This window comes from Pongo abelii, chromosome 3, assembly GCF_028885655.2.
Source record: "Pongo abelii isolate AG06213 chromosome 3, NHGRI_mPonAbe1-v2.0_pri, whole genome shotgun sequence".
Lineage (NCBI taxonomy): Eukaryota > Metazoa > Chordata > Mammalia > Primates > Hominidae > Pongo > Pongo abelii.
In genome coordinates this window covers 8,781,896-8,794,272 of record NC_071988.2, presented here as the reverse complement: position 1 = coordinate 8,794,272, position 12,377 = coordinate 8,781,896, and the positions used below count along the sequence as shown (strand labels likewise).

Here is a 12,377-nt window from a genome sequence, read left to right as displayed (position 1 = left end):
TCCCACATGTGGCTGCACTGCCAGCTTGCCCTTCAAGGTCATCAGCTTAACTCTTTCTCTGGGCACCGGAACTCGAGCTATGTCCTAGCTCCCCTGTTTCCATTTTGCAGATGGACAGCTCTTGTTTTCTCTCTCTTTCTCTGGGCGCCAGCGCGAGAGTGCTGGTACAGTGTCAGCAGGGCAGTTATACCTTTTACAGACAACAGTGGTGTAGGGCCAAGGGATGCCCTTCCCATGTTATGGCTACATGGCTGTGATAACAGGTGGAGTTATACGCCTGCCCTCTAAACTCACTAAGTCACTCTGGATGTTTAACTCAGCCTACCCTTGACCAAAGCACAAACATGTTCCTTACAGCTGTCTTCTCCCTGTGTCCTCACATGGTCTCCTTTCTGTGTCGATCTGTGTCCTCATCTCGTCTCTTATAAGAACAGCAGGATATTGGATTAGGGCCCACCCTAATGACCTCATTTCAACTTAATCACATCCTGAGGTGCTAGGGCTTAGGACACAATGGATGAATTTCAGGAGGGACGCAGTTCAGCCCACAGCAGCCACCAAGAGAAACTACTCACACATCTTGATTGTTTCACTTATTCCAATAAGTGTCAGTGGCAAATGTATTCCAGCCCCCAAACAGACCCCTAAGAAGCCTGGACTTCTTCCTCAGAATAAAATGTCTGAACCAGTAGAGCCACAGACAACGGCACGAATCACGCCTGTATTGAAGCCCATGTATTAGCGGAGGGCCCTGGGCATGCTCCTCAAGCATGGGTTTCCTCTCCAAGCCTGAGTTTCCTCACCTGTAAAACAGGGAAAATCCTTAGCCCTCTCATCACCAATAGAGAAAGGAGGCCACTGTGGTTGTGGGGAGGAGCCCACATCCCTTCATGCTCACCTCCACACTCTGGCGCTGGGATCCTGTTGGCAGCATTTGCTGTGGTCAGCATCAGTGTTGCTTGGGCCATTTGTTATAAAGCCTGCGAAAAACGGTCTCCAGTGTGGAGTGCCAATATTTTCCGATTCAGAGAAAATTGCATGCAAATGTGTGCCTCTTTGATTCTACTCGAGTTGTAAAATGCAGTTTGAGTTCAATAAATTCTGGAAAAGAGCAAATTATTCTTTTCAACCTGAAGAATATTGGGTCATATCCTGAGTGCCTCAGCAGAGTGAGACGGGCAGGGCTAGTCAAACTTTTTCTGAGCTTTTTGTTTTTCTTCAACTTTTATTCTAAGTTGGGGGTACATGTGCAGGATGTGCAGGTTTGTTACACAGGTAAACACATGCCGTGGTGGTTTGCTACACAGATCAACCAATCACCTAGGTGTTAATATTAAGCCCAGAGTCCATTAGCTATTCTTCCTAACACTCTCCCTCCACTGCAACCCCCCGATAGGCCCCAGTATTGTTCCCCTCAATGTGGCCATGTGTTCCATTGTTCAGCTCCCACTTATAAGTGAGAACATGCAGTGTTTGGTTTTCTGTTCCTGTGTTAGTTTTCTGAGGGTAACAGCTTCCAGCTCCATCCATGTCACTGCAAAGGACATGATCTCATTCCTTTTTATGGCTACATAGTATTCCATGGTGTATATATGTCACATTTTCTTTATCCAGTCTATCATTGATGGGCATTTGGGTTGATTCCATATCTTTGCTATTGTGAATAGTGCTGCAATGAATATACGCATGCATGTATCTTTATAATACCATGATTTACATTCCTTTGGGTAGATACCCAGTAATGGGATTGCTGGGACAAATGGCATTTCTGCCTCTAGGTCTTTGAGGAATCACCATGCTGTCTTTCACAATGATTGAACTAATTTAAACTCTCATCAACAATGTAGAAGCATTCCTTTTTCTCCACAAGCTCGCCAGCATCTGTTGTTTCTTGACTTTTTAATAATTGCCATTTTGACTGGCATGAGATGGTATCTCATTGTGGTTTTGATTTGCCTTTCTCTAATGATCAGTGATGTTGAGCTTTTTTTCATATGTTTTTTGGCCATATGAATGTCTTCTTTTGAGAAGCATCTGTTTGTGTCCTTTGCCCACTTTTTAATGAGGTTGTTTTTTCTTGTAAATTTGTTTAAGTTCCTTGTGGACTCGATATTAGAACTCTGTCAGATGGGTAGATTGCAAAAACTTTCTCTCGTTGTGTAGGTTGTATGTTCACTATGATGATAGTTTTTTTTTGCAGTGGAGAAGCTCTTTAGTTTAATTAGATCCCATTCGTCAATTTTTGCTTCTGTTGCTCTTTTTTTTTTTTTTTTTGACATTTTTGTCATGAAATCTTTGCCCGTGACTATGTCCTGAATGGTATTGCCTAGATTTTCTTCTAGGGTTTTTATAGTTTTGGGTTTTACATTTAAGTCTTTAAGCCATCTTGAGTTAATTTTTGTATAAGGTGTAAGGAGGGGATCCAGTTTTAATCTTTGCCTCAGCCTCTCAAGTAGCTGGGATAACAGGCGGCTGCCGCCATGCCGAGCTAATTTTTGTAATTTTAGTAGAGATGGGTTTTCACAATGTTGGCCAGGCTGGTCCTGAACTTCTGACCTCAAGTGATCCACCCACCTCAGCCTCCCAAAGTGCTGAGATTACAGGCGTGAGCTACTGTGCTTGGCTGAGCCACGTGTTCTTGACTGAATTTTGTGAAGCTGTGAGAATAATCCTCACGACACCCATCAGGTCCCTTGGGAAAAGAAAGCCAAGCAAGAGGCAGCTGTGTGGGTGTCAGAGAGGTCCTAGGAAGCCCTGTGTGTGGCCTGGGATAGGGCAGGAAGCCTCTCTGAGCCTCAGTCCATCCATCCACTCACTAAGATACTCAGAGCATCTACTGTATATCAGACATTCTCCGGGCTCTGGGAATACAAGAAAAATGATGACTCCTGCCTTCAGATAGTTACCTCTTGGTAGGGAGAAGGTTAATAAACAGGCAGTTGCACACTATAATGCTGCATAGTGATGAGTGTTTTTGAAGGCAATGAAGCAGGGCTGGGAGGGGCTATTTCGAAATGAGAGTCAAAGAAAACCTCTCTGAGAAAATGACCTTTAAGTCGGATGAAGAGGAGAAAGAAAGCAGGATACACAGAGGCCTAAACAAAGATTATTCCAGCAAGAGAGAACAGCATGTGCAAAGATTCTGAGGCCTAATACTGGAGGGAAATCATAAAGGCAGTGGAGTTGGGGCAAAGAAAGTGAGGAGAGTAAGATCAGAGAAATAAGAGGGACACATGGTCGGTGGCCTTGGAGGCCATGGTGAGGACTTTGGCTTTCCTGCAGGTGACTTAGGAAGTCATGGTGGGTTTTGAGCAGAGGAGTGACAAGTTTTGTCCTTTGTTTAACAGGATCACTCTGGCTTGTCTGTTAAGAATAATCTTAAGATTATGCTTAAAGTGAAAAGCAGGGAAATCAGTTGACAAGCTATTGCAAAAATCCAAGCAAAACATGATGGTGGCTTGCACCAAAATTAGGTTACAATAGAAGTGATGACAAACCCTCAGATTTGGAATACATTTCAAGGTGGAGCAACATGATTTCCTGATGGAGCAGATGTGGGTGGGAGAGAGAGAGAGAAGCTCAGCCTGCCTCCAAGTGTTTTTGTTGGCATAATCAATCAGAAGGATGGAGGTGCCATCATCAGAGATGAGGACGGCTAGAGCAGGCAGTTTTAGAGGCTCCACTTTGGACTTGATAAGTCAGATGTCCATTCCGCCTGCAGATGGGGGTGTGGAGGATGTTGAATGCAAAAATTGATATGTCTCATTTCATCTTCAAAACAATATGTGGGTATATATCACCATGTTGCAAATGAGGAAACAGATGCTCAGTGGATTGAAATTCTATCTTAAATGGCACATCATAAGTGTTAGAACAACATGTGAGTAATGGGATCAGGATTTGAATCCCACTCAACTGGCTTCAGAGCCCATACTCTCCCCCTTCTCCACACTACTCTTGAAGTCTTTGTACGAGCAGAAGGCACAGTCTCAAGAGCTAAGCACCCCCAGGTGTGGAACATTTACTGCATGTGGCACTTTAAAGGGAATGTCTCATTTAATTCATACAACAACCCTACATGTACCATGATTATCCTCTTTTTCAATCATGGAAACTGAGGGACAAAGAGTCTCAGATTTAGTAAATGGTAGATCTAGGATGTGATCCAGGGATCAAGCTTAAGCACTCTGCCATTCTCCAAAAATAAATGTTTGTCAAATCAAAGAATAGAATGGAATTGACTAAAATCTGGATATTGCTTCTTGGGAAATATTATTCAAAGACAGTGTCACCTTATCTTTGGATCAGTAGATGTTTGTTGCATATAATAGTCACAATCCTGACAGCTGGGACCCAGAAAGTCTTTTATTTCTGGAATGGTGGCTCATGCCTATAATCCCAGTACCTGGGAGACCAAAGCAAGCAGATCGATTCAGGCTAGAATTTCAAGCCTTTTATTCCACAAACATGTCCTGAGTACCTCCTATAAGGCACAGGAGCTACAGAGGTGACTGAGTCACTGAGAAGCTCAAGGTCTAGTGCAGTTGGCAGGGTTATTCTAGTCCAAGCACTAATCAGGATACATAAAACAGAGTGATTGCATTGAACATTTCTATTTTTTCTCATCTCTCTTATTTGTGCAAGGCCGTCTCAGAGTATCAATTAGTGAGTTAGATCATTTGCATATTAGAAAAACTGGCATTACCTTGGCCTATTCTATGCTCCACATTCTTCCTATGAACTAAGGCATTTCTCTTCCCTTTTGATGTCATTCTTGTCTCATGTGTATAGTAGAAGCATGGAGACAATGTGGTTAATTGTAAATATAAGCTTAAGCTAATATTCAGCAAGCATTCCATTTTGCTTTTATGATGATTAATTTTTAAATGCCAAATTTGCAACAACAACAACAAAAAAGTGCCATTTTCTCATCTTTCCGAGAGTTTGAAGCTGATTTATTCAAGCCTTATGTGATAACACTTCATGTAGGGCACACTTGCCTTATAGAGCCAACATCACACATGGTGTTTTGTCTAGGAGTATTGGTATATGAATGTGGAGCTATTTTAAAAATCTGTGTAGAGATGGTTTAACAGCAAGTTTACTGATTATCTATTTGATGGTTTTTGTCTCTGCCTTTCCACAGAAAAGTCTGGACACCTACTGTTTCCTAGTCTTTGCTACAATTTGTATCACAGGTGCTATCTACCTATATTTTGTGCTGCCTGAGACCAAAAACAGAACCTATGCAGAAATCAGCCAGGCATTTTCCAAAAGGAACAAAGCATACCCACCAGAAGAGAAAATTGACTCAGCTGTCACTGATGGTAAGACAAAAGGAAGGCCTGAACAAGTTTCCTCCTCCACGTTGGACAATTATGTCAAAAACAGGATTGTCTACATGGATGATCTCACTTTTCAGGAAACTTAAAATTTACCCATTATTGGGAGGCTTAAATAAATTGAAGCTATGCAAGTCTTTTATATTATTAAATATTTAAAAGTAAACCTGTACTAATCTAACATTGCAACTATGTTAGCATTATTCACAACTGAATCTCCCAAACTCTTCTGGAAGCTGCAAGGAATCACTCTGTGTTTCAGTAGACCCACCGTTCTTCCATATAGGTTGATGACCTGCCTTCTTCATGACTCAACCCATGATTTCAAAATGAAATTGGGGAAATAGTATGTTAATGCTTTATCAAAGAAAAATAAATTTGGTCTGATAGGGGACTCAATGGATTAGAGATCACAGACTGAGGTTCTAGTCCCAGCTTTACCACAAGCAGCCTTGACCTGCCCTCAACCTGGGTCCCAGTGCCTCAATGACCCTAGGCTTCCATCCCTGATATAGGCTTTCAGAAGTCAGTGGAAAGATTATTCATAGTGCCTAAGAAATGCCTGTTTCCAATATTTGACCTTGTGGATCTCAGGTTTTGGAGATCCTAATGCCAACCCACCAGCCTGCAGATTTTGTCTTTCCCAAACCGTGTTCCAGGAATGGGCTCAAAACTTCAGGGCTGACGCTGTCCTCACCCCAGACTATTAGAGTCCTGTGTGCTCACAGAGAACATGAAGAAGAGCAATGTGTGGAAGACTTAACTTTCTCGTAACTGCAGCAGGGACTGAAAATTGACCTCTATCCAAATGAAAAACAATGTTGAGGATGATTCTAAAGCTAAACCTAGGCTTAGTGGGGGAAAAAAAAACATTGTGATTAATTGGTGATCTCTGCCACAAGTGTGGGGCTCAGAGTGTCAGCACATGTACCTCATGTTTACCAAGTCTACAAGAGATTTCTCTGAAAAGGTAATGAGCTGTCTTGAAAGATGGGGAGTTCACCATCACTCAAAGTGCTCAAGGGAAGACTGGGTGATTACTCATCTTGACTGTTGCCAAGAAAATCTGTGTCAACTTTGGAGGAAGGTGTTTGGAATAGATATGTTGAAGGGCACTTCTAACTCTTACATGCTAGGGTTGTTTGAGTAAGATCTACTTACAGCCTGCCATCGTAATGTGTGGCTTGTGGTTTGGGCGATTTCCTATACTTGCTTCTAAAATGAAACAACGTGTCCTAAAGTAAAGTAAAGTGCACTTGAATTAGCACCAGTGTGTTTGAATTTGGTATCTCATAGGAGTGGGGCCAGAGAGGACTTGACTTAACAATACCACTAGAATCCTTTCGGCCATAATCCCTTGGGTTTCCTCAGATCATTCTTGACGATGGCAGCCTTAGCCAAAACTTGAGTTCTGTTTTCCTTTTCTGTGGACTATTCTTTCATCACTGGGCCACTCCTTTGGTTAATTGCCAACTCAATGCACCATGCCATCCAGCTTTGGGTTTGCTGAAAAATTTGGACAGTGTTTGTCAAGATGAAGAGAAAGTGAGGTGTGGGTTCCAAAAGTGCCTGAGACCAAAAGAGCCAAAGACAGTGTAAAATAAAAGTCTTAGCTTTTTGGTATTCTATTTTATTTGGAGACTTGAGAATTTAGGCAATAAATATTTACTAGGTACCTATCATAGACAAGGCACTAGCTACATGCTAAAGATGTGTCAGCAAGCAAGAAAATATACTGCCCTCACCTGCAAAAGCCCATGTCTACCAGAGAAGGTAGAAAATCAAAGCATTAACTGTAAAGTTGTCATCAGTACTGTACTTTACAGTACAGTAAATTATCATCAATACAGTGATATAGAAACATGCCACAGGGATGACTGGGGTGAGAGGTGAGAATCAGGAAAACCTTCCCAAATAAGTGACAGAAATAGAATGGGGAACACTATGACCGTCAGGCAATAGGCCAGGAATTATTCTTACATGTTATTTTATTTGAAAAGCTCATAGAGCCATTTCTTACTCCATTTTCTACTGCTTATAACAGAATACCTGAAACTGGGTAATTTATAGACAAATAAACTTATTTTTTTTACAGTTCTCGAGGCTGTAGAGTTCAATGTCAGAGGGACATCTGACGAGTGCCTTCTTACTGGTGGGGACTCTTGCAGTCCTGAGGCAGCACAGGGAATCACATGGTGAGGTGGCTAAGTGTATTCACTGGGGTCTCTCTTCTCTTTATAAAACCACCAGTCCCACTCCCATGATGACCCGTTCATTCATTCACTCATTAATCCATTAGTTCATGAGGGCTCTCATGACCTGACTACCTTTTAAAGACTCTGCATCTCAATACTGCCACATTGGGGATTAAGTTTCAACATGACTTTTAGAGGGGACATTCAAACCATAGCAGCCACATTAAGGAAATTTTTGAAAAATGAAAGAATAAGACACCCACAATCTCATATCCTTTACTCCCCCAACATAAGCAATTTAATTTTTAGACAGTTCTGTCCATTTCTTGCTTATTATTCATCCAGTTGGAATCACAGAATACATGAAACACAATTACAATCATCTTGTCTCTTATCTTCTATTTTTTCCACTTTATATTAAATCAAATGCATCATCTCAATTCCAAACCCTTTTGTTTATACTCTGATATTCACTCCAGTGAATTCTTCATGTATAAAGTTGTTTTTCACAGCCACACACTTGTACCACAAATCTAGGGGGTATTCTTTCTTTTAGTGTCCTTAATATTGTATTACTTTCTAATATTCACACTTTAACTTTACAAATGAGTAGACTGGAATAGCTGTGTTTCAGTACAGAACTTTTTTCTTATGTTTGCTTGGGCCTTTCTCCTCTCTGTTACCTATGTTGATAATCTAGGATTTGTTGTCTCACATTTTTCCCGATTTTCATATGATATTCAATGAAATAAAATACATGTGACATAAAAAAAAGTTGTTTTCCAGATACCCAAATGTAATGGGGAGTGCCGAGTCAGAGAGACAGACATTTTCGTAAGCTTTGCTTCACAGGCTCTGGTTCTTGGCTGAAAGGTACTAGCCGCTTACAGCACCCTGTATCCATTCACAGACCCTAAAAGAATCTCTAGTCAAATTAACAAGTCTCCTTTCCTAATTCCTGACCAGTAGTTGGGGATTAGGCCCTTGTCTTACTATTTTACATATTCTCTCACCTCCAAGCCATGGAGGTTTATATTTCTTCTTTTCAGGTTCACTAAAAGTAACTCTTCCAGCTGCTAGTTCTGGCTAAGTAAGCGCACTCCACCCTATTTCTCCCACTGATCATAACTAGCAACCCTGGACAGAATCATAATGCAAACATGTAAGGACTCAGAAAAATAAATTATATCAGGCAAATTGAAGAGAGAAATCAAAACCCAAAGGATGGTTAATATGGCAGTGAGTATCTCCTGGCTTATACTCCAAGATAGGGCAGTTTTGGAAACTGTGCAATGGACATGGACTGAAAATGCTGCAGGAGACATCTCCTGCCTCGATCCCTTCCCAGAGTGACAGGAAAGGGATGGCCTTGGGGGAAAAAATGTGATCAAACTGATGAAAATCAAATATAAAGGAAAAAATCTTGAAAGGCACCTTAGAAAAATCAAAACATTACATAGAGTGGAAAATTATTTGCATGACTTTAGATTTCTCATCAGAAACCAAATAAGCCAGAAGAGACTAGAACAATATCTCAGTATTTTTTTAAATACTGAAAGAACTGTCAATCCAGTTTGAATTTTTTGAAGGCCGATCTATATGCTATTTACAAGAAGCCCACATTAAACATAATAATGTAGATAGGTTAAAAGTAAAAGAGTGAGAAAAGATATAGTATGCAAATGCAAATCAAAAGAAAGCTGGCGTATTAGTAGTAGAAAAAGTAGACTTTGAAACAAGAGGAATTACCCACGATAAAGAGGAAATTATGTAGTTATAAATGGGTCAGTTGAGCTAGAAAGCTCTCAAGTAATTAATCTAAAATTTCACCTTAAGAAACTAGAAAAATAAAAGCAAACTATTCAAAAAGCAAACACAGGGAAGAAAATAATAAAGATAATAATAAAATATATAAAATCAAAAATGGAAATATATCAAAAACAGGACAAGATAAGAAAATCAATGAAACCAAAAATTGGTTCTTTGGAAAGATCAATACAATTGATAAATCTCTATCCAGGCTAACCAAAAGAGGGAGTATGGAAGAAGTGATGTTGGAGAGAGGGAGGGAGATGGAGGGAGAAACAGAGAGGATAAGTAAGATAGGACACAACTTGCCAAGAGCAGTAATGAAAGAGACAATATCCCTACAGACCCTACAGATATTAGAAGGGTAATAAGGAAATACTATTACTAACCCTGCCTGTAAATCCAACAACTTTAAATGAAATAGATAAATTTTCAAAAGATGCTATCAAAAGTCACTCAAGAAAAAATAGATAACCTGAATAGTCCCATATTCACTTAAATAAACAGAATTCTTAGCTAAAACTTTCCAACAAAGGAAATTCCAGGTCCAGATGGTTTCAGTGGAAAATTCTACCAAATACTGAGGGAAAATATCGGCACAATTTATCCCAGAAAATTCAAAAGGGAGAAATGCTTCCTAACTCATTTTATGAAACTAACACAAGCCTGATACCAAAATAATACAAGAAACAGTACAAGAAAATAAAACTGCAGACCAACATTTGTCATAAACAAAGGCACAAAATATCTTTTTTTAGATACACTTTAAGTTCTGGGGTACATGTGCAGAGCGTGCAGGTTTGTTACATAGGTATACATGTGCCATGGTGTCTTGCTGCACCCATCAACCTGTCATCTACATTAGATATTTCTCCCAATGCTCTCCCTTCTCTTGCCCCCCAACCCCTGACAGGCCCCAGTGTGTGATGTTCCCCTCCCTGTGTCCACGTGTTCTCATTGTTCAACTCCCCCTTATGAGTAAGAACATGCAGTGTTTGGTTTTCTGTTCCTGTGTTAGTTTGCTGAGATTGATGGTTTCCATCAATCCATCCAAAGGCACACAATTTCTTATCAAATATTAACAAGTTAAATCAACAATATAAGAAGGATAATACACCACAACAAAGTGGAGAAATGCAAAACTGTTTCAATATTCCAAAATCAGTCAATTTAATCCCCCATATTAACTGACTGAGGGGAAAAGAACATATGATTATATCAATAGATACAGGGGAAACATTTGACGAAATTCAACATCCCTCTGTGTTCAAAACACTTCCCAAACCAGGAATTGAAAAAAGCTGCCTTAGCCTGAAAAAGAGTATCTACAAAAAACATACAGCTAGCATCATATTTAGTGGTGCAAAACTAAATGCTTTTCCCCTAAGATCAGGAACAAAGTAAAGATATTTTCCATCACTACCTCTATTCACCATCATACTGGAAGTTCAAGTCAATGTAACAAGGTGAGAAAAATAAATAAAAGGTGTACAGATTGAAAAGCAAAACATTAAAAATAAAACTCCTTCTATTCACCTACATTATTGTCTACATATTAAATCTCAAAGAATCTACCTGAACTAAAAAGTTAACAAGGTTACAGAATAGAAGTTCAACACACAAATATTCATTGTATTTCTCTGTACTACCAATGAACAACTAAAAACTAAAACATAAAAAATGTTGCTATTCATAATAGTTCCAAAAACAAGAAATACTTGGTTAAATATCTAACAAAACATATTTATGTTCTTTAGTTTTCTGCCGAAAACTACAAAACACTGATGAAATAAGTCAAAGAACCAATAAATGGGAAGGTATACTGTGTTCATTGAATGAATGACTTTACTAAAGTTAAAAGATCAATCTTCTTAAATTTATCTATAGATTTACCACAATCTCAATCAAAATCCGAAAAGAAATTTTGTAGAAATTAACAAGCTTATTCTAAAATGTATACGAATGGCAAAACAGTTTCTTAAACAAAGAATGAAGTTAGAGGACTCATACTACCTGATTTTAAGATTTATTATAATTCTACAGCAGTCAAGACACTACAATATTGGTGAAAGTATAGACACAAAGATCAGTGGAATAAAATGGAGCATCCAGAAATGGACCCACACAAAAATGATCAATAGAATTTTGACAAAAGTGCAAAAGCATTATCTTTTTTAAAATGGTTCTGAAATAGTGCAAGAAAATAAACTCCAAGCTATATCTCACTCCTTAAAAATGAATTCAAAATGAATCATAAACCTAAATATAATACATAAAATTAGAAAAAGTTTAGAAAAAAAACTTAGGAGAAATTCTTGTTAAATTTAAGCAAAGGCTTTAGGATGTAACACCAAAACACAATCCATAAAAGAAAATTTGGTAAATTACACTTCATTGAAATTTAAAACCTTGTTCTTTGAAAGATACTGGGGATTTTTGTTGTCGTTGTTTGTTGTTGTTGTTGTTTGTTTTGAGACGGAGTCTGGCTCTGTCACCCAGGCTGGAGTGCAGTGGCATGATCTCGGCTCACCACAACCTCCACCTCCCGGGTTCAAGTGATTCTCCTGCCACAGCCTCCCGAGTAGCTAGGATTACAGGCGCGCATCACTGCACCCAGCTAATTTTTGTATTTTTAGTGGAAATGGGGTTTCACCATGTTGGCCAGGCTGGTCTTGAATGCCTGACCTCAGGTGGTCCACACGCCTCAGCCTCCCAAAGTGCTGGGATTACAAGCATGAGCCACCACGCTGGGCCAAAAGATACTGTTAAAAGAACGAAAAGACAAGCTACAGGCTGGAATAAAAATGTGTTCACATATTTTTCTCACACACATATCCACCAAAGAACTTGTATCAAAAATACATGAAGAGCATTCAAAACTCAACAATGAGAAAACAACTCAAAAGCTGGGCAAAAGCTATGAACAGGCACAAGATATACAAATGGCAAATAAGCATGAAGAAAGTGGTTCATGGTTAGTTATTTGGGAAACCAAAATTAAAATCACAATGAGATACCCCAAACCTATTAC

General features: G+C 39.4%; 1 protein-coding gene across 2 annotated transcripts in view; it reads left to right on the top strand.

The window, feature by feature from the left end:
• Positions 1-8,311, top strand: part of SLC2A9 (solute carrier family 2 member 9) — a 203,032-nt gene extending 194,721 nt beyond the window's left edge. For both annotated transcript variants that reach the window (XM_002814585.5, XM_024246464.3), the window contains exon 12: positions 5,147-8,311. In XM_002814585.5, coding sequence (XP_002814631.3) covers positions 5,147-5,431 — 285 coding nt within the window. In that variant the 3' untranslated portion in view covers positions 5,432-8,311. The remainder of the gene's footprint in view (positions 1-5,146) is intronic.
• Positions 8,312-12,377: the final 4,066 nt, after the last annotated feature.